This window comes from Spea bombifrons, chromosome 1, assembly GCF_027358695.1.
Source record: "Spea bombifrons isolate aSpeBom1 chromosome 1, aSpeBom1.2.pri, whole genome shotgun sequence".
Classification (NCBI taxonomy): Eukaryota; Metazoa; Chordata; class Amphibia; order Anura; family Pelobatidae; genus Spea; species Spea bombifrons.
This window is the reverse complement of record NC_071087.1, coordinates 67,638,326-67,662,194: the sequence shown is the minus strand read 5'-3', so window position 1 is coordinate 67,662,194 and position 23,869 is coordinate 67,638,326. Positions and strand designations below refer to the sequence as shown.

General features: G+C 39.5%; 1 protein-coding gene across 2 annotated transcripts in view; it reads left to right on the top strand.

Moving 5' to 3' along the window:
* CFAP299 (cilia and flagella associated protein 299) overlaps nt 1-23,869 on the top strand; it is a 230,377-nt gene that overhangs the window by 195,314 nt on the left and 11,194 nt on the right. For both annotated transcript variants that reach the window (XM_053463225.1, XM_053463218.1), the window contains exon 5: nt 22,035-22,164. In XM_053463225.1, coding sequence (XP_053319200.1) covers nt 22,035-22,164 — 130 coding nt within the window. The remainder of the gene's footprint in view (nt 1-22,034; nt 22,165-23,869) is intronic.

Genomic DNA, 23,869 nt, shown 5'->3' with positions numbered 1-23,869 from the left:
TTGTTGTACACGTTAAGAATTATTTTATTGGATATACTTTCCTCGTATTATTGGATTTAAATTGTGTCCATACTTCTTTATTGTCTCTGCTGGTTAAACAAGCAGAACAGATTTTAGATGGATAAAATCCTGGTTGTTATGTTAAAAAGTGATTTGGTTTATTGTTACCTTTAGATTTTTCAGCAATATATTGTCCATAGCTGCAGTTTCAGGCACAGAAAGACATTTTACTTTACTCTGGTGAGGTACCTGTACCCTGCAATAAGTCTATGGGACAGTCAAAAGGTCTGTGAGGTGGTAATTGGTCCACCTCTCTTTTATCAAAAACATCACAAAACTGTTCATAGAAGCAATAGTGAGTCTAGAAAGAACTGGAAACAAGGGTGTAGAACAGAGACACTGTCAGGAAGTTATCTGTTTAGTGTCTCAATTGATGTCACGATTGTGAGATTGAAGCAAGCTGTAACACCACAGAAGCAGTGGGCGAAGAAATAGCATTCAAATAAAACAGTTCTGTGTGAAGGACTCCAATGCGAGTCTGCAGTGGACTGATCTCAAGTGAAATGATCACAGGTTTAAGACGTCCATTGATGGCTTCTACATAGGGTGACCACATTTTATTTCTGCCATTCAGGGACACACTATGAAGCACATGAGATTACACACACAGGTGTGTATATATATATATATCTATATATCTATATCTATATATATCTATATATATATATATATATATATATATATATATATATGTGCGTGTGTGTGTGTATATATATATATATATATATATATATATATATATATATATATATACTCATTTTATCTATATATATATATATATATTTTTTTTTTTTTTAAGTACATAATATGTACTTATCTCTTTGAAGTAAAGACTGGGATTTAAATAACACACAAACCCAGCTTTGCAGGTATAGATCAATTGGAATTCACATAAAAATTCAGCAGTAAAGGTATAGATAAAAACCCCTAAATTACAGGCATATCTATCTCCTCATCGTCAAAATAAACAAAAAAAAACCAACGTCGTTTCAATTCCGGGACAATGCATTGTGCAGGATTAAGGCTGCCCGGGACTTAAAGTCCTATTGCGGGACTCCGGGACATGGACTTCTACATATAGAGGGTGGTCCATGAAGCACAGTGGGATACTGTGGATATGACAAAAGGAGGTGCCAATGAAATCACCCACTGCCCCAGAGTCTATTAGAGCATTAGTATAAAAATTCTTGCTCGAAATAGAAAAGGACATAAGCATGAACAACCGATTGTCTTTGCAACTGGAAGAAACTGACATTAAACCCAGCGTATAGTGGATATAAAAAGTCTACACACCTCTGTTCAAATGTCAGGGTCTTGTGATGTTAAAGAATGAGACAAAGATAAATCATGTCAGAACTTTTTCCACCTTCAATGTGACCTATAACATGAACAATCCAATTGCAAAACAAGCTAAAATCTTTGAGGGGGGGGAATAAAAAAAAAACTCACAATAACCTGGTTGCATCAGTGTGCACACCCTTAAACCATTACTTTGTTGAAGCACCTTTTGATTTTATTACAGCAATCTGTCTTTTTTGAGTCTATTAGCATGGCACATTTTGACGTGGCAATATATGTTAAATTGTTATGATTCCATTTATTATATTTAGGTATACAGTATACTGTTAGATGTTGTTTCCAATACGTGATTCTATTTTGTTCAAAGAACTGGTTTTGTTCCTCATCCAAAGTACTTGTAAAAGAGCCAATGCATAACCAGTTGACTTGTGCATGACAAGCAAAATCATTTTAGACTAAATATTTTGTTTTACATTAGCGTTCGGGCAAACAAATGTTGTTTCCTGGCCACTCGGCTCCAACGAAATTCTGTGACTTTTTTTGCTTCAGAAATGACCTTCTGGACACATCTTTCACTTACAGCAGAACCATCTCATGGATAAGGAAAAGACTCGATTTTGCACTGCAGGTTCACCAACAACACAACTGCACCTATAGATGCACACATCCAGCAGCATGCTGCTGGACTCAATTTCTTCATAAATTGGACCAGTTTGATTAATTGATGCCTCAGAAAAAGTTAGATGATATGGCACCAGCAGTAGTAGCAGGGCACTGGGAGTAGGTAGACACTGGCGCATATCCAGCCCCACCATACAGGACACTGAATTACCCCCCAAAATTAGAAAAATATTCATCCCTCAGAGTAAGGAATGAAATTAATTTGCACCAGCAGAGGCAGGGCAGGGCACAGGGCAGGGACTGACACACAGTCTGACCCCCCTAATATAATAAACAAGAACAAGAATTGATCCACCAGAGTAAGGAAAGGTATTGAGGCACAGGGCGTGCCAGTCACATCCAGCCACAAGCCTGATCCCTCCCCCATATTAGAAAAATAAGAATTTATTCCCCAGAGTAAGGAAGGGGACAGTGGCAGGGAACAGACCAGGTACCTGCAGACAGACACATCCAGCCACAAGCCTGACCCCTCCCCCATATAAGAAAAAATAAGAATTGAGTAAGGAAGGTGAGAGTGAAGTGTAGTAGGGCATACTATATACTATATATATATATATATTATAATGCCTGTTTTTGTCACCAATATTTATTAACCCCTTCAATCCCCTATAGACGTACCGGGACGTCCAAAAAACACCCACTAAGAAACCCCTATGGACGTCCCGGTACGTCCAGCCCTATCGTTTGACAGCCTGGACCCCCCCCAGGCAGCAGAAGCCGGCATCTGCTGCCCGATCTCCTGTAACAGCTCCTGTAACAGCTTCCCGCATGAAAGCCGGTAAGCTGTGACCCGGAAGATCATACTTCTCATTAAAATGATTGACTTGGTCTATTTATATAATTATTATTAGCAGCAATTATTGATGGTGTTGCTCATATGCTTTTTCGAAACATAAAACACAGAGGACCCAAGTCTCCAAATTCCCTCTCTTTCAAGGTCTTCCTGCCTTCTCCTCCGACCACCTCCATGTCTATGTCTCCTTTCCTGCAGCTCTTCTTCTTCTTCTCCTTGCCTCTTTGTCTGTCTTCATTCTCATCCGCTTCTCCCCGTACCTTCTTTCTTTGTCCGTTTCTCCGTAAACCAGGCCGCCCTGGGTACTGCTACAAAAGGGAGGAGCCTCCAGGCACACCCTCTCCGAGATTGGAAGAATTGAGGAGAGGCTATCGCCATGGCTCTCTCCTTTTGCAGAAGTATTCCGAGAGGCAAGAATAATGCAGACAAGAGAGGTGTAGAAACAATTCTATTATTCCGCAAATCTGTCTTCAATATTCAGGCCTCCCAGAGTACTTCCGCGAAAGGGTGGAACCGCGTAGACTGCCTCTCCCGATTCCTCCAATCCAGGTAACTGAGGCTCCATCCTTTTGCAGAAGTGCAGTGGGAGGCCTGTTCAGTGGACAAGGAAAGAAGACACACAGGGAGAAACAGATGAATAAAGAAGAGAGAAGAAAAAGGCAAGAGAACAAGAGTAGCAGCAGGAAAGGAAAAAAGGACACGGTAGCTGTGGATGGAGAAGGAAGGGATACATTAAGAGAGTATGTGTGAGTGTTTTTACATTTTAAAGTATGGGGGATGGCAGATAAGATCCATCACAGGGGCTAAATACAGTAGGTACCCCCTTTGAATTTAAGTAAATACCCAAGATAAACATGTTTACTAGCCCAGGAAAAAAATTATCTTTAATTGAATGAATCTGCCGTCCATGGAAAGAGTATCATGTTCTGTTTCATCCAGGCAACCACCTTATTAGCAAAACCTTGTCTTCTTGAAGTTAACCACTGTTCTCTCATAGCCTATAATTCTCAAAGCCTTTCAGGCAGCTAAGTTCCCTAAAGGAACATTGTATACTTCTTGGTGGTGTCTGTTCAACATCTGTTAAAAGTTTCTGTAATTGCAAAAAAAAAAAACATAATCTGAAAGCTGGTTCGCTGATCTTCTCAACCAAACTGCAACAACTCTCTTAACTTTGGTCATTTCCTGCTTTCATTGTATTATCAATATAAAATATGTGTAAAATACAGTTTAACACCTCATCTTCATTTCATACTCAGACAGAAAAGTTCCATAATCATACCTCCTAAGTCTCCCACTTTAGTAACTAAATGCACTTTAGTAACTAAATGCACTTTAGTAACTAAACCCTTCCCAAGAGTGTCCTTCTTTTGTAGGACCTCAGAATGTTTGCTAGGTATATATTTGTTCTACATCCCTTAAAGTAGTGGTATTGTTTGTAACAGGAATCGGTTTATAAATGAAATTGTTCAAATCATTGCTATTTATTAAAAGATTTGGAGGCACAAGAGAATATGGATGCCACCTGGTTTTGGACAAGCCCTTCTGGGAACATTCTGGATTTCACCTTTAAGGCTCCAGAAATCAGAGCTAATTACCAAGCCTGTGTCTCAGGGGTCAATATCCATGTAGTTGAAGTGGAATTTGACCACGTCCACTCTTTAATCTGATGCCAACCAATGACAACGTAATACGAAGACATGGTCATCTGCTGACTAACTGCTTTTGGAAGTAGTTTAGCTTCATTAATTAAGTACAGAAAAAAAAATCACAGGCCTCAGTTTTCTTGTGTATTGTTTTTATTACTTGACTTATAAACTGGATACGTAGCAGGCACCTTATACATTTGCCCTTCAATTTGCGAGGGAACTCTAAACCTTTTTTAGCCAATTACATGTTTGCCAGAGTGCAAAAGAAATAAAACAGACAAAATGACATATCTGACATGCCAAAAGAAAGGAATTTGGAATATAAAAGACAAACAAGAAACCGCTACATCCATTTCCTAAAAAAAATCTTAAGTGAATTCATGAGTCTGTGAATTTGGATTGAAGATTTTTTGGTGCAAACAGATGATAGATGACATAAAATAGAATATGGAACTGGGGCACAACAATCATATTAAAATGCTGGATATTATATAACACAAAATGATGTTTCTAAGTAAGCCTCAAATTAAATATTGTTCTTATTGTTCTAAGTAGCATAATTTTTAGTTATGCCACGTTATGGATACATAAGAAATGTGACTTTTTCTGAATGTAGTGCATAATGTATATCTGACTTGTTTGGCATTGATTCCTGTCCCCTGTCCCGTGTAAAAGAATGGAACTATGCCCTAATAGCATGTGGTCTTATATAGATATTTTCAATATATTGAACACATGAACCGGCCTTTATGAGAGATTCACAAGCCTTGCTTGCTTTTCCTGGTAAATTATATCAAATGAATATAAGACGTTGGAGCATCAGTGTCATTGTAGATCCCTACTGAACATGATCTCATATCTGGAACAAGGAAAGTAGAAAATGTACGAAAACTAAAGCCATCTATCCAGGTTGTTGTTATAAGTTATTGTTTTGTTACACTATAAGACAAAACGTATGTGGTCACCCCATCTAATTGTTGATTTTAGGTGTTTCAGCCACACCCATTGCTAACAGGTGAATAAAATCAAACACATAGGTATGCTTGAAGAGTGTGGTGACTTTAAATATGGCACTGTCATAGGATGCCACCTTTGCCACAAAGGTGAAATTTCTGCCCTTCTAGATCTCCTCTGGCCATTGTAAACTGGAAGTGTCTGAGTAACAACAGCTCAGTCATGAAGTGCTAGACCACGCACACTCACAGAGTGGGGCTGCCAAGTGCTAAAGCATTTAGCACGTAAAAATTGCCTGTCCTCTGCAGCATCACTGTTTACAGAGTTCTAAACTGCCTCTGGAAGCAACTTCAACACAAGCACTGTGCGTCGTCAGCTTAAAAAATTTTTATTTCCATGGATGAGCAACTGCACACAAACCAAAGATCACTATGGTCAATGCCAAGTGTGAGATGGAGTGGTGTAAAGCACACCACCCCTGGAATCTGGAGCAGTGGAGACCTGTAATGTGCCATGCTTCACTGCCTGTGTTTGGCTGATTCCAGGAGAATGCTACTTACCAGAATGCATAGTGCCTACTGTAAAGTTTGGTAGAGGAGGGATAATTGTCTGGGGGTGTTCTTCAGAGTTTGGGCTAGGCCCCTTGGTTCCAATGAAGGTAAATGTTAATGCTACAGCTTACAAATACTTTTTAACCCCTTCACGACAAAGCCTGTACATGTACGGGCACACAATGCACTGCATTCGCGACAAAGCCCATACATGTACGGGCTGCTGTTAAATACCTGCATCGCCGTGAGCCGTCAGCCGCCAAAGCGATCATTAAAGATGGCGGCCTAAATAAATCGCTTCCTAAGCAAAATCGGTGTTGCTGACATGCTTCGATAAAGACATTCAGCAAAACAACCCCCCTACCCATGATCGCCTTGTGATTGCTCTGAAGAGCAACCACAAGTGCCATCAGTGCAAGTCAATTTTATTTATAATAAAATAAAAAAATTGGTAACGTAAAAATAATTCCCCACTGTCACAAAAAATGTGTATATATATATATATATATATATATATATATATATATATATATATATATATATATATATGACTTTTTTATGAGCAAGTCCTAGAATTAGCACTAATTGTTGCATGGAAAGAGTTAATATATTGGCATTTTAAATGCCATAGGATGCCTAGTTTTAAAAAAATGTATGATTTGATGGGGTAAATTGAAATAGCCAGCATCAAAGATGTCCCAAATATGGGACACGGGCACAGAATGACCAGATGTTCAAATGCCAAAGAAATGCACACCTCACAAAGTGGCCCAACTACCCCATGCATGGGGGGTATCACTGAACACATATTGAGGTGTTGTTTGGCAGGCACATGGACATAGACAGGAGCAGTAAATTCATGTGTGGGAAAAAAACACATAAGAAAATACTATGGCAAATTGTAAGAAAGGCTGGTGGTAAAATGTGTGTGTGAAAAAGGTTAAAATACCAGCATTTGAAATTCCAAAGGGTGTATATTTTTCAAAAATATTTCATTTAATGGGGTAAATTAAATTGGCCAGGTTCAAAGAAATCCGAAAAAATTTATGTGGGCACAATTTTTAACATGTCACCATTCCATTTTGGAAAATGCACACCTTCTAAATGTATGTAGGGTATCACTGTGCTCAGGAGATGTTGCTGAACACATATTCAGGTGTGGTTTGACAGTGATATATACCAGGAGTGGTAAATTCATACCTGAAGTACAACATGTGTGGGGGGAAAAAAACTACTACCATAAAGTTGCATTGGCCGGCTTCAAAGATACCTGAAACAGCACATGGGGCAGAATGACCAGATTTCGGGGAAAATGGTTATGAAATAGCAAAACGCTACTTGTTAGTATTGCCCAATAGCTTGCAAAGAATGCAAAAAATGCAAAGAAACATAAAAACATTGTGTATTTATAAACTCAGGACAAATAGTAGAATCTATTTAGGAAGCTTTTCATTATTTTTTGTAGATGAGTAAAAGATTTTTCAAATTTCTCAAGTGAGAAAAAGTCATTTTTAACAAAAAATCACCATATTTTATAATTTATAGTAAATTAGATGATATGATAACAATAATGGTAAAGAAAGTCCTGTTTATGCTGAAAAAAAGCCAATATATATAATGTGTGTGGGTGCACAAAATAAGAAAGAAGAAAATTATAGCTAAACAGCAACACTGAAAAATGTTAAGAGCCTTTGTCCCAAAGTGTACTACGGGTAAGAAACCGTCTTGTCATTAAGGGGTTAAACACTGGCTTTGTGGCATCAGTTTGGGGAAGTCCCCTTCCTATTCCAGCATGTGTGTGCCCGTGTGCAAGGTCCATAAAAGTTTGATGAGTTTGTGTGGAGGAACTTGAGTGGGATGAATTGGAACATGCAGCCATGTTCTTTTGGCTGCATGGGCACACATTCCCACAGACAAAATCAAAATCTGAAGGGACAATTCAATATGAATGCCCATGGCTTCGGAGTAGGTTATCCAACAAGCTCATATAGGTGTGATGGTCAGGTGTCCAAATAATTTTGGTCATATAATGTTTAATGTATATGGAGTAGTTTTCTTAAAAGATATCAATTGAGTGTCCCTCCTTTTTTATATTTAAAAAAACTTACTGGATTCATTCCGACCTTTAGCCTCTACAGGGATGTTATCAGGTACCTGTTTAATCTTAGTCTTCCATTGTCTTTTATCTCGCTGCTTATGTATCAGCCGGTACTACACTCAAATTTGTGTTCACTTCTCTCTATATTTATCTGACCCATAATAACCACTCTGTAGTTGGTAGTCCCACTTCATCATTTGTTTTAGTACTTACCTTAGGATGAAGCTACCGGTCCCCTTTTAGGCCTCTGTGGGTCCCCTTTAGGCCTCTGTGGGCCTGTAAATTCTTGACACTGATTTGCTCCTTGCTTGCTCAATTGCTTGGGAAGAGTATTATGCTGCCTTTCGTTGAACCGAAAACTGCTTAATAATTACACTAACTATATGGAACAGAAATAATGCAATCTGTTTGTTAATTGGCACTTGGCAGGGAGGAGTTGAAAGAAATAGATTAGGAATAGTTTGGATTTAGTTAGGGATGGACCATGATCTGTGCCTTGTGAGATGTTAATGGTCTAGGGATTAGTATTTGGATTGAGGGAAGGGTGTGGTCCCATATCTAATCACACGAGACACATGTAATGATCCAGGACAAAATGTCCACTGATAAAAATCTCCTCAAGACAAGGCAGTCTGACCGTTAGTACCTTGCTACTGCTCTATACAGAAGCTGTTGCTCACTTTTGTGCCGAATTCAGATTTTATTGTAGTATTGAAATATTCTTCATTCACTAATTACATGTAGTAAAAATATCTAGCATGTCATGCCTACCTTGTCCACTGGGGTCCCACGTCGTCCTGCCACTGGTGGGCGGTCTCTTTTCCGTGTACTGACGTGCGAGTGGCACGTACACGGAGGGGCGTGTGCACTGGAGGGCCACGCCTACTGCACGGAGCCAGTTCTGTTCGAGCTGCCGCGGCGTGTCAGTGGCAATCGTGCAGTACTGACCCTGCCTCTGCAACACGTTACCTCCTCTGCCTGTCTGGTCCCTCCACGGAGGTAACACAGACAGAGTTTGTTGGTGTTGTGGCTATTTCGCGTGCGTTGGTCGCAATGACGTCATCTGACCTGTCATTGGTCCGTTCCCTGGTCTCTCGGCTTGTTTCAGTTTACGCTTCTTTGCCTCTGGCCCCGATCTGCGTACCTGCTGCAGAACTACCTTGCGAGTACGTCACCATTCCTGCTTAGTGGGTCCAAACCTGCGTTGCCTGCTCCAGCATAACATAGCATGCAGTTGTTGGCAGCACTGGTAAGTGCCTGATAAGACTCTTTCCTTTTTTTGCTTAAAAAATTCAGGCTACATAGGTCTAGTCTGTTATTTTTTAAAATCGCTTAAACTCTTTTAAGTATCATGAGTTGGGACATTTTTCTCTGTGGGAAGCCTGGCCAATTTCCATGGGTTTTGCTATAGTTCTAGATAGGTGATAACCTTATAAATATCATACATCATGAAAACATCATCTATTTTTTAGGGCAAGTTAAGGTATTCACAGGTGCCTAGTCACATCACGTAATACTATAAAGACAACAAAAAAAAATGAAAGACAAAACAATCCTTCCTAATTTGCTTGCATATAAAATGAGTTTTTTTCAGAGCAAATGCTCCGAAAATACCCCTTATCTTATATCAAATAGAGGTTTGACTATAAGACTAGGATCCAGATTGCTGCAGGGGACCTGGATCCTCCTCTCTGGCAATCTCCGCTGCTGCTGGCACTTCTTCTGGGGGGCTGGTTGGCAAACAAAAGGAAATAAAGAACAAAAAAAGCTTTTTTCTCAATCATAGTTTTTATTAAATATGAAAAACAGTTTACATGTGAATATGTGAATTAACCCCTTCCGTACCGGGACGTACCTGGTACTTCCTGGTTAACAGTCACCGGTAGACCGGGACGTACCAGGTACGTCTCCTCCAAAAAACGCCCCCACATCATCACAATCGCGGTGATCGCGGGGTCGCTGCTGCTGCTGTCTGCCCAGGACTCCTGGGCAGACAGCACAGCCTGTCTAAGCCCGCCCCCAAGCCTACGATCACTCCCACGGAGTGATTTTGTAGGCAGAAACAGCGATTGCAGAAAGATCTGCAATCGCCGTTTCAGCTGCCACAGGCAGCTTCAGGGAAGGGGGGGGGTGTTGAATGGGTCCCCACACAAGTGTGGGGACCTGATCCAACACCCCCCTGCTGCCTGATCGCTCCATGAGAGCGTCAGTGCAGCGTTAACCCCTTCAATACCGCGATCGCGGCATTGAATGCCGCGATCGCGGCATTGAAGGGGTTAATTCCCGTTTTGTAGGGGGCTCTGCTGCTGGTGGTCTGCCTGAAAGCCCAGGCAGACCAGCAACAGCAAAAACGACCCCCCAGAAGTCCTCTGATCAGTCCTGTAGGACTGATCAGAGAGATTCCTCCCCTACAATCTCCAGTCTATTGGAGATTGTGTCCCAGCTGCCAGAGGCAGCTTCAGGGACAGGGAGACAGGGTTCTTTGGTCTCCACATGAGTGTGGAGACCAGACCCCCCCCACCCTTCCTCAGTTAACCTGATTATTGATCGGTCTCCCTGATTGATGTCAGCGGCCTAAACCTGTCACTTACAAGTAATCTGATAAAAAAAAATACCGTATTGGCTCGGATATAGGCCGCCCCCGTATATAGGCCGCACCCTAAAAGTTTGGTGCTTTTTTAAAGAAAAAGTTTTTTTCTTTAAAAAAGCACCAAAAAAAAAAAAAAAACATTCTGCCACTCTGTCCCCCCCCCCCCCCCGAGATATGCTGCCACTGTCCTCCCCCCCGAGATATGCAGCCACTGTCCCCCCCCCCGAGATATGCAGCCACTGTCCTCCCCCCCCCCCCGAGATATGCAGCCACTGTCCTCCCCCCCCGAGATATGCTGCCACTGCCCCCCCCGAGATATGCTGCCGCTGCCCCCCCCCACGAGATATGCTGCCACTGCCCCCCCACGAGATATGCTACCACTGCCCTCCTCTGCCCCCGATATGCTGCCACTGTCCTCCTCCCCCCCCCACGAGATATGCCACTCTGCCCCCCCCCCGACTTACCGGAGCAGACTCCCGGGTGTCTTGCGGGGCCGGCGGGGGGCATCTACGCAATACGCGTATACAACCGGAAGTTGTATACGCGTATTGCGTAGATGTCCCCCGCCGGCGCCCCGCAAGACACCCGGGAGTCTGCTCCGGTAAGCCTTGGGGGCAGAGGTAAAACGCATCGTGTGGACGGTCACCGGCTGCGGCGATGCGGGTAAACAACCCGGAGGCTGTTTACCCGCATCGCTGCAGCCGGTGACCGTCCAGACGATGCGCTTAGACAACCTCCCGTGCCGGCACCCCCCCCGTGGAAAGTGCCGGCAGGGGAGGCTGTCTGAGCGTATCAGACAGTAGGATGCAGGTCCCCTGCACCGCCGCGGGGGATCTGTATCCTAACCCCGCTGCCTGCCCGGCGCCCGGGACTGCATGTCCCGGGCGTCGGGCACTAGACCCCGAATATAGGCCGCACCCCCACTTTAAAGTCTTAAAGTGGGGGAAAAAAGTGCGGCCTATATTCGAGCCAATACGGTATTTAAAAAAATGTAAATGCACATGTTCCAGTTTTGCCCTCATAGCTTCCTCAAAAAATGCATGAACCATGCATGTGAGGTCTTGTTGGAATCAGGGGATCTTGGTGAACAAAATGTGGTGTTTTCTTCCACTGTTGCACTTATGGTGTGCAAGAAATTCAGTGCAACATTGAAATGTATGCGTTAAAAAAGCAGTAAAATAATTTCCCTGTGAAGTTTGGCAGACATCAGTGAAGAAATGGCTAGCTGAAAACTGTCAAAACTACCCTAGTTGAACACCTTGACTTGTCTACTGTTCATAAATATATACTTTTATGGGGTAATTTACAGTGGGGGGCTTCCAAAATGTCCCAAATGGGATATGGGCCCAGGAAACCAATTTCTGAAAATTCCAAATATGAAAACGAAAATGCACATGTTCCAGTTTTGCCCTCATAGCTTCCTCAAAAAATGCATGAACCATGCATGTGAGGCCTTGTTGGAACCGGGGGATGTTGGTGAACACAATTTGGTGTTTTTTTCTGCAGTTGCACATATTCTATACAAAATATAATATAAAATCTAAAGCAACATTGCAACATATGCAAAAAAAACCAAAAAAATATACAAATACCTCAAAATTTGGCAGCAACTGGCGATAAAATCCCTGTTTGAAAAGTGTCAAAATGACCCTAGTTGTACACCTTGACTTATCTACTTTTCATAAACATATAATTTTGGGGGGATAATCAGTATCTGTGACAACTATTGCAGTTATTAGACTACCATGCCAAATTTGCAAAAAATTACATTTCAAAAACACGATGCATGCCTAGCAATATTTGCCCTATACTGGTCAAAATAGATGAAAATCCTGGCCATGTTGGGTGGTTTCCAAATCAGGACAACTTAATGAATATATTTGGGATAATTTTTTCCCATTGGTTCAATGTGTGTACAATTTGTATGTATACAAAACTGTAAAAAAAATGCGTTTTTTTTATTTTTTCACCACTTTTTCCAGTTTATTTCAAACAAAACAATGTACTACCCAGCTTAATATGGTTTCAAATGAAAGCCCTACTTGTTCTAAAAAAAACAATATATGATTTGTATGGGTGCACCAATTGATAAGAGAGAAATTACAGTTGAAGAAAGACATGGCAAAAACACAAAAACGGCTCCGGTCCTTTAGCGACACGTTAGTATCAAAATCCCGGTCCTGAAGGGGTTAATATTTACTAGTAAATCTTTTTTCCTATAGGATAGTCTTATATTTAGGCCTTTTCTGTTTTTCCTAAATGAATCTTAACATTTTGGGGAGTTATCTTATAATCAGGGTCATTTTATAATTGAGCAAATCCGGTATTTCTGCATATATACAAAAACTATTTTTAAAAGTTTAAAAAATTACATATTTTCTTTGGTAAATGTATTCAGTGTATTGTTTTATACATGTCTATTGCACACAAGGCTCGTTTCTATTCCAGCATGACTGTGCCCCAGTGCACAAAGCAACATCCATAAAGACATAGTTGGATGAGTTTGGTGTGGAAGAACTTGACTGACTTGACTAGAGCCCTGACCTCAACCCTATGGAACACCTTTGGGATGAACTGGAATGTAGATTATATAGCCAGATCCAACATCAGTGCCTGACCTCACAAATGGTCTAATGGATGATTGAGCAAAAATTCCCACAGAAACACTCCAGAATCTTGTGGACAGCCTTCCCAGAAAAATAAAAGCTGTTACAGTGGCAAAGGGGGGACCAACTACATATTAATGTCTATGTATTTAAAATGTCATAAAACTCACTGTTGGTGTAACGGTCAGGTGTTCAAACACTTTTGCCCATATAGTGCACATACATACTACACATATTACTTTTATTCTATCTTTATTTTATATTTTATCTTATTCCATCTGCTAATATAGAATATAAATATTGCAGGTAAGAATTTTTAAAATTTTCTATTTTTCTTCTATTGTCCCTAAGTCATGCTACATCAGTTGTGGACTTCTCTACTACATATGATTTTACTTATACATGTAGCAAAAAGTATCTTTGCAAAGTATCTTTTCACAATAATGTTAGCTTTTACAAATAGGAGAGGGCAATTTTTGGGATAAATCCTTCTTTAATTAAACAAAATTGCAGTTCTTTGAAGTCAACAAAATTAATAACCTGTAATTCTAAAGTATCCCAGTTAAAGCCCTACTTATTTTGATCATTGTTATGATTAAAGGTATTAACTGAGTGCCCTGTAACTAAATCTGTAGTATACTGTAGTTCCACATGGGTAACTATAATAAAAGTATGATGTTTCGTTTGATTTAATTGTATTTAGTGCAACATTAGCAGGTTAATTCAGTTTTATTATATGAATCCGGATTTTTAAATTAAAGTAGCATATAGGACATAGCTTATAATATGTAATTATACATAAAACATTTGATATTGCATGCTTGAAAAGCAGTGTATCTGTATTCCTCAAGGACTATAGCTTGATATCCCTGATCTGTTTCATAAACATGTAGGTAATGATGACAGAAAAAAACAAATTGACTCATTTTAATATTTGTTTTACTTATTTCTATAGGATAGCTTTATGCTTATTCCAGACTTTCTTGAAATCCTATGTTTTTCACCTGTTAAGGTTGCACAATGAAAAAAAGCAGTTCTACCAGTGTTTCACAGCAGAAAAAACACTTGGTCGATATCACAGGTTCAAGAGCAGACCAAGAAGAGGATTTTAGCTAAAACCCATCTAATAGGCTTCAATTATTTTGAACTTTTAAAAACTAGCATATGTTTTGTGTGTATAGTTGTGCTCAAAAGTATGCATTTCTTGGCAGAAATTGTGAAATGTTGGCACGGATTTTGAAAATATGACTGATCATGCAAAAAACATTCACATAGTTGTTTGGCTCCTTTTTAAATCATAATGATAACAGATATCACCCAAATGGCCGTGATTAAAAGTTTACATACCCTTGAACGTTTGGCCTTGTTACAGACACACAAGGTGACAAACACAGGTAAAATGACAATTAAAGGTTAATTTTGTGGCCTTTTAAATTGCAATAAGTGTCTGTGTATAAATAGTCAATGAGTTTGTTAGCTCTCACGTGCATGGAATGAGCAGGCTAGATACCGAGCAAAGGTGAGCAGAACAGAACTGTTAAAAGACCTGTGTAACAAAGGAATGGAACCTTTATAAAGATGGAAAAATATATAAAAAGGTATCCAAAGCCTTAAAAATGCCAGCCAGTTCAATCACTTAATTAAAAAGTGAAATATTCGGGGATCTCTTGATACTCGGCCAAGGTCAGGCAGATTAAGACAGATTTCAGCCACAAATGCCAGAACAATTGGTTGGGATACAAAGGAGAACCCAGAGGTAAACTCAGGAGGAATACAGGCTGCTCTGAAAAAAGACAGTGTGGTTCTTTCAGTGAGCACAATATGACAATACTTGACAAAAATGAGCTGCATGGGCGAGTTGTCAGAAAGAAACCTTTAATGTGCCAATGCAACCAAAAAGCCCGGTTATAATATACCCCACAACACCTTGACAGCTTCTGGCATACTGTAATTTAGAGTGACAAGACCAAAATAGAGCTTTATGGTAACCACCATAAACTCTATTATTATTTTTTTTTTAATTGATTTATATAGCGCCATCAAATTCCATAGCGCTGTACATGGGTAGACAGGACATAACAAGTAGTATGTAACATAACAATTTGAAAGGAGCTTACAATCTAGAGGCAGTTAGGGTGTATTACACAATAGGTAAAAGGTAAACGTGTAAATGTTATGGATAGACCAGCCACACTATTGTAAGTATTGCAGGAGAGGGACTAGGAAAGGTGAGCTTAAGGAATATGGGAGTGCGTTAATGTGCAATGTTGTAAGCCTCCTTAAAGAAGTGGGTCTGGAGGGATTTTTTGAAGGCCCAAAGGCAGGGGGAAAGTCCGGGGGAGGGCACGCCAGAGGATAGGGGCAGCCCTTGAGAAATCCTGTAAGTGTGCATAAGAGCTAGGAATCAGAGGAGAGGATAGAAGTAGATCATGATGAGCAGAGAGACCGGTTAGGAGTGTATTTTGAGATGAGTGAGGAGATGTAGGTAGGAGATGCTATGTATGGAGAGGGGTCAACAAGGCCTATAGCAAAAAGCAAACCATGCCCACAGGGGGTGAGCTCTAAAGGCACAGGGAATCTTGTGAAAATTGATGCCAAGATGAATGCGGCATGTTATCAGAAAATACTGGCAGACCATTTGCATTCTTCCGCACGAAAGCTGCGCATGGGACACTCTTGGACTTTCTAGCACAACAGCATGACAGTGACTTTAACCCCTTCAATCCCCTATAGACGTACAGGGACGTCCAAAAAACGCCCACTAAGAAACCCCTATGGACGTCCAGCCCTTCGTGCAGCGTCAGGGACACATCCCTGCCGCTGCACGGGAGATCAGGCTTTCTGCTGCCCGATCTCCTGTAACAGCTTCCGGCATGAAAGCCGGTAAGCTGTTACTTTTGAAAGTGCCCGATCGCGCAGTTGCAAACACGCGATCAGGCATTCCTTTCCGGGTTGCGTCACAACGCTGTGATCTCTATGCAGGTCTGTGGGCAATGGCAACTCACCCTTTGTTGAGCAGTCCACTGCTCTTATGTTTCGTGTGGAAAAGAGACCCTTGGGGTAGCTGTATTCTCTGCCTGGATCCAGTTCCTAAAAGATATACAAAAATGTTTTCTTCAATATGAGAGTTCTTTCATAGAGCTGCAGACTTGCATAATATTTGTGTATATGTATATATATATATATATATATATATGTATATACATACCTGGGAACTCTCCGGGTTTGCCCAGAGATTGCCGGGTAAAGCTTTTGAGGTGCTATTTTCAATACAATGTGCCCAATAAAACCATATATTTTTGAAGACTACCCACCCAGGGTATTTCAAATGCTGGTATTTTAACACTTTCCTTGCAGACATTTTACCACCAGCATTTGTAAACGTTTGCAGTAGTAATTTTATGTCACACCCTAATATGTGTTCAGCAACATCTCCTGAGTACAGTGATACCCCTCATGTCGGATTTTAGGGGGCTAAAAGGCCACATTTGGGACATGTGCATTTTTCAAATTGGAAATTTGACATGTGGTCACCCTGCCCCCTGTGTTAATTGGGACATTGTTGAACCCGGCCAATTCAATTTACCCCATCAAATCATACATTTTTTAAAGAAGACACCCCATGGGCATTTAACATGCCAGTAATTTAACTCTTTCTATCTGAGAATTGTTTGATATAGCTCTAATATTAGGACATGCTCATAAAAAAAATATTTTTATATATATATTTGGCCTTTTTTTTTTTTTTACATTTTTTGGAACTGGAAGGTTCCCCTGATGGTGATATTATTTTTACATGTTACCATTTTTTTATAACTATTATTAATGTTTTTTCTTATTTCTTTTTAAATTTATTTTACTAAACACATTATGATTAAAAAGCTGGGCTCCATTGACTTGCATGGGAGTTCAGTGTTTCTGAATGCCTCTTTAATTACTGCATGAAATTAAATCAGTGCATGAAACGCAGTTAAAATACCAGCACCAGAAATACCCTGGGGTGTCTAGTTTTCAAAAAAATATGGTTTGATGGGGGTAAATTAAATCGGCCAACTTCAAGGATGTTAAACAGGACATGGACGCAGGAAGACCAGATGTAAAGATTCCAAGTTGAAAACTGAAATGCGCATGTTCCAAATATGGCCCTTTAGCCCCTAAGCAACCCGACAAATGTTTGTATTGGTGGTATCACTATACTCAGGAGATGTTGCTGGACCAAATTGGGGTATTTACTTGGTGTATCATATTGTCAAAACAGATGGGAAAATACTGTATTTTAACATCAAATTGCAGACTCTATATATGCAGGTGGTATCTAACGAAAGCTCTAACTGTCTAACATATAACTTGCATGGGTATGTGAAATGCCAGTGAATACACACCATTATAACAACTATGACCAATTAAGCTTTCTATTGAGACTGGCAATGGTGAGAGGATCGAGTTCTAATACCGTATTTGCTCGATTATAAGACAACCCCGATTATAAGATGACCCCCCAAAATCTGAATATTAATTTAGGAAAAAAAAGAAAAAGCCTGAATATAAGACGACCCTATAAGAAAAAAGTTTTACCAGTAAATATTAATTCATGTAAACTATGTAAACTATTTTTTTTAATAAAAGCTATGATTGAGAAAAATATTTTGTTTATATTTCCTTTTATTTTCCAACCTGCCCCCCAGTTATGCACATCTGCCCCCAGGATTGCCACCCCAGAATGCCTTATACCCCCTATATGCCACTGTGCCCCATGATAAGCCTTTTAACCCTCTAAATGCCACTGTACCCCATGATATGCCTTTTAACCCTCTAAATGCCACTGTGCCCCATGATATGCCTTTTACACCTCTATATGCCACTGTACCCCATGATATGCCTTATACCCCTATATGCCACTCTGGCATTTAGGGGGTTAAAAGGCATATTATGGGGCAGAGTGGCATATAGGGAGGTATAAGGCATTTCAGGAGGCAGAGTGGCGTATAGAGGGTTAAAAGGCATTTCTGGAGGCAGAGTGGCATAAGGCATTTCATTGAGCACTCTACCTACAGAAATGCCTACACTTCCCCCGCCCCCCCAAAAAACTTGCCAGTGCTTCTGACTTCCGTGTGTAGTCGGGGCAGCAGGTAGACGTCTACGCGATTCGCGTAGGCAACTTCCGCTGCAGCTGGAAGGAGGTGTGGTTAGCAGCGGGGTTGTCTGCATCCATTTCCCATACACCCTCCGGCTGTCAGAGATCAGAGTTCCCCGCGCCGCTGCGGGGAATTCTCTCTGACACTCGATAAAGGTCTGCGCGATGGACGCAGACAACCCCCGCTGCTAACCGCACCTACTTCCGGCTGCAGTGGAAGTTGCCCACGTGTCTTAAATGGGGGGCATAAGACTTAGTCTCATAGTCAGACCTATTTGAGTATAAAAACCCGAGTATAAAAACTCGTCTTATAATCAAGCAAATGCAGTATTTAACCCCTTAGAGAACCCCTTAGACAATGGGCGGTCCCTAAACCCATTGAAAACAATGCATTTTGAGCCCGTACATGTACGGGCTTTGTCATTAAGGGGTTAAGGACAATGGGCAGTCCCTAAACCAATTGAAAACAATGCATTTTTATGGGCTTTGTCATTAAGGGGTTAAAATGCTTTCCATTTAAGTAGATGTATTTTCCTGCCCCCCCCCTTGCATACAGGTATAGCTTCTAATCCTACAAATCTAAGGCAACATGACCCCTGTAGATTACCTTGTTGAAATATTATCCGAATTGTCTTTCTCTTTCACTTCTTGTGCACATTCAATTTACTACTTTAGCATTGCTAATATTATTTATTGCTTTATATATCTCCAACATATCCCACAATGCTGTACAATGAATTATATGAATGTGCATGAATGATACACTAAATACTCAAGGCTTCATAAATACTCTATTAAAAATGTGCATATCATTTTGTATTGCACAATTAAAAGCACTTAAATAGTCTATGTATGAAGGTAGAACCTGATAGGAACATTTACATTACAGATTTCATATAACACAGACCAAATATGACTGTTTAAGTGAAAAGAGCTGTCCATAAAGGATATTATGATCGCCAATATATTACAGTAATGTACTTGATCAGTTACAACAATCATTGCTGGACAGCCCCAAATAAAGCATTGTACCTTAAGACTGCATGTTATGCCTTTTTTTTGTTAACATTTGTATTAAATGTTCTGTGAAAATAACCTTGGAACAAGTTCACTTAAGCATAGTCATTTAAATTATTGTGTTTAAATTGGCTCATTCTTTTTCCCAACCAGTTCATCGATCTTTAATTCAGAGGCATTTCCCATAACCTTTGGTTTCCTTTGTACCATTCCTCTTGGAGCAGGTTTGCATTTTCTATGATTTATTCACTTTATTTGATTAATTTATTATTTCATATCAGACCACACCTAATACTTTTCAAACCCAATCTCCATATCAATTTTTAGCCTCCTTTTCTCACTAGCATTAGGGTAACATTTTGAGGTTTTATTTTTTATTTTTAGAAAAGATACATTTGTCTTCTTTCTGTCTGCTTTTATCTAAATATCATTAGTTTATTTATATGTCTAAGCTTTTAGGAGAGAGAGTGTCATCTTTCCACATTATCTGTAAAAGGCAAAAATTCCAAGAGATTATTAGTTTGTATAGGTATTCTAGAATTGATCAAGCCTCAAACACTGCATTTGTGGGATCTTTTTGGTGTTTGGGCCCAGTTGAATTCAACTTGAGAACAGCAACGCTATTACCACAATGAGAATGTAACTTTTCAGAAGCTATAGTATTTTCAAAAAATTTAGTTTTAACTGTTTACTGTGTTATTCTTAGAGACTGGGGTATGGGAGGGCATACATTACCATTCAAAAGTTTGGCGTCATACAGAAAATCTGGAAATCTTTATTATAATATATGTTCCAATGGCACATTGTTTTTGCTAATCTAAATTTAATTTTAAAAGACTAATTGAACATTAGTTAACCAATTTGCAATTATGTTGTCTAGAAATGTCCTTCTTTTCCATGAAAACACCTAAGTGACCCCAAACTTTTGAATCTTATTACTTGTCTCAGCAGATTATTAGATTATTAGATTGATCAATATTTTGTGCTTTGCATATGTACATACATAAGTACCTTGAGTAGATGCAAATATGTCTCTTAAGAAACTAAAGAAAGCTACAATACCCGTTGACTATTCTCTTGTGTGGTCAAAGAGCAGAATCTACATTTGTTATATTTGAATAGCACTCAACAGTTTTTGAACCCGCAAAGGAACCTATAACAACACTGACAAAACAGGGAAATATCTAGCCTCAGATTTCTTTTACTCTTAAATAGTTATTACTCATGTCATCAACAGCTTGGCAGCTGTAGTTTTGGTGCGGTAATTACGGATAAATTGTCTCTAGCAGCCAATCTACTAAAAAGTCCTACCCTGATAAGACAATATTTGGCAAATGTTAAACACATGCAGCGTTTTTAACTGTGTGTGTATTCCCAGTAAATCGTGTTTCTGTTTCACGTTATTATAATGTTGAATGTACTGGTATTAACTGTCTTTGATTATGAGCAATCATATGTGAAACCCCAGGGAGGAGCTGCATATGCTTCTTCATTTCATCTTTGAGTCTGACTCGCTACCACTATAAAGAAGTGTAATTGTAAGAGCTCAATCTTTTTCCCTTGGTATCTAACTATTTAAAATGGCCTTCATGTGTCATATCAGACACATCTTCACATAAAACTATGCAATCATTTCAGCCATCAAACTCTCACGCTGTATGTGTAAGCTATGTGCGGAACTGCATAGTCTCTGCTGGATACTGATTGTGAATAAGTGACCTTGGATTAAATCCACAAATGCATATTTTATTCCCACAAAGACTCTGAAGTAATTAATCATTTGCCAAAAGACAGAACCTACTAAAACTTACTGTGTGAATAAAAGCCTAAATTAAGCGTTACTCCTTTATGTACATTAGCATGCCACTTTAATGACATTGAGGGTTCATGCAAAGTCCTAATGCTATAATAATAAAAAAATAAATAAACAGGCAATTCTGGGTAATTGCAGATTTGTTTTCCACTTCAGATGCAAATTCACCAGGTGTTCAGTACTTGCCTGCATAAACAGGGCATTATCATGCAACAAACATTAATGTGTTAAGTCGCATTGTGACTAAAAGAACCACAAGTGAAGTAAAGTGGTGTTTACTTACAGCTAGGTATAAAAAACCCAGAGTATTATTCTGAATGCACAAGCAGTTCCCTGTCATGTATTTTGGAAGTGTAAGAGTCACTTAACAATTCAACTAAGTTGGGATGTATTTTGGCCTGTATATCATTGAGCAACCAAATGTGTCTCAGGCTGCGTCTCACAATCAAGCACACAATTGGAAGGAAGGCTAGTACCCTATAGGCTTTGCTAGACCTTTTGTGTAGATAATACAAAATAACAGAAAAAGCATATGCCAGAATGCCAGTCATCAAAGAACAATGAGTAGCACACCATTGCCATTAAATATATTTATATACTTTACTTCAAACATAGTGATGTGCATGAAGTCATAAACTTTTCAAAGCTCTTATTCAGTGGATCGCTCATGTGAATGATGAACTAGAACTTTGTTATTTATGAACATTTAGAATGAAAAGGTTAATAAATCTTCAATATTCAAATAATTCACTTGCTATGTTCAGTTACACATATTTATTTCTGTCCTTACAGTTTTTACAACTGGAAGACCAATGTTTCAACTTCAAATGCAAGTCAAAATTACCAAGTGATTGCCGAAAACTCATTTGGTATACTGTTCAAAAATAAGAGGGACAGGAAAATACTAAACGTGGATCCTAAGGTAAATATTTTTCTCAACGCAAAGCAGCAATTTTCCCTTCTCCTCTCACACTACCATATGTTTTAAGGATCTATTCTGTTTTTATTGCCTGTGTTTCTTGGTTTTACAAGTGGTATCACTTAGCAACTTGAGGACTAATATTGTCACTCCTTTGTGTGTTTATGTATTTAAGGATCTGTTTGAAATGAGGGATCTGTGTGGCATTTTAAAGCTCAGTGGTCCATTGTTCACAGCTCAATCAAACATACAAATGTGTATTCCTGTTATTTTAAGCTCTGTTATAGGTAATTAACCCACACCCCCAATTTTGCTACTGACCTTCAAACTGATATTAGACTATTCCAATCCGTTTTTTTAATTTAAATATCGCTTTTCGTTTTTTTATATATTGATTTAAAAAATTACTGATTAAAAAAAAAAAACTGATTACCTGGTAAGGGGAAAAGAAGCAAGCCTTCAAGTTCAACTTTTCCTGTTTCCTACACATGTTGATCAAGGGAAAGATTTTTGACTAATGTTGAAGTGGAAGAAACATCTAATCACAATAATTGGAACCTTCCCTGGATTAACATACTACAGTATACTTCTGTTTAATTTTACATTAGAAAAGATTAAAAAGATCCTGTAAATTGCATAATGGGAAAAAAGAGCTTCTGAATAAATTAAATGATGTACGGATGTAACCTAAATGTTGATTATTTTGAATTCCCCATCTATTTTACTCACCTCCCTTTACTGTGCTCTGAGGAAGGTTTACTCCCTTGCATTACATGTCTGGCTGACACAGTGTTTAACATCAGGATGTCAGGGGAACCTGTGATGTAAAGATGTGCAAAGACCAGGCAAGCGATCAAACCATAAAGATCTGTGCCTCAGAAGACAAAGAACTCAAGTTCCGGATCATACCATTCTGGCGCAGGATCATGCTTGCTGACTGCCCTTCTAATTGTGTGAACCCATGCTTAGCCCCTGTGTCATTATATTTGTATTTGTAAGTATTAAGTAGTTAGCATTAGAGGTCAAAAACAGAGGAGTAACAGGCAAGATCGACTTGGCACAGTTACATGATGCTAAAGCAATAAAAAAGTGAAGCTTTTTTTTAGGAAGGTGTTAAATTTGCCATAATTACCATAGAAGACAATAGAATGCCTCTACCCATTGCTCTAAATATTGCAGGTTAACGAAGAAATGCTTCACTTTTGCTTTGGCAAATATGTCCTAATAGTCTATGGGTATTGTGCAGAGGGAATAAAAAAGATGAGAGAGAGAGAGAGAGAAGAAAAAATGATAAAAAGAGAGGCATAGAAAAAAGAAAGAAAGAGAGGGTGAGAGAGAAGAAAGAAACATCAAGCGGGAAAAGGGCAAATTAGATATTATCTCTATCCTCCAGTAGGTTCTCACACCTGGAGTCCTCTATCAGATAGGCCTGAATTGGGAAATCACTTGTTTACTGGTTCCACCTCCCTTGCTGCTCCAATCAGGACCGGTCTGACCCAACTGCTGGCACAGCTTCAAACCCAGGACACAAAATACCAGTCATTCAGCCTTTACTAGTTTGTGCTCCAGAGCTCACCATCATCCTCCTACACGCAGTCTCTTTCTGTTTTTCCTGTTGGGTTAAAATGGCACCAAAATGGACAAACGAGCAAGGTTTAGTTTTAGGGGTCCCTCCAAGCAAAGAAGTTTGTATAAATCCAAATGGACA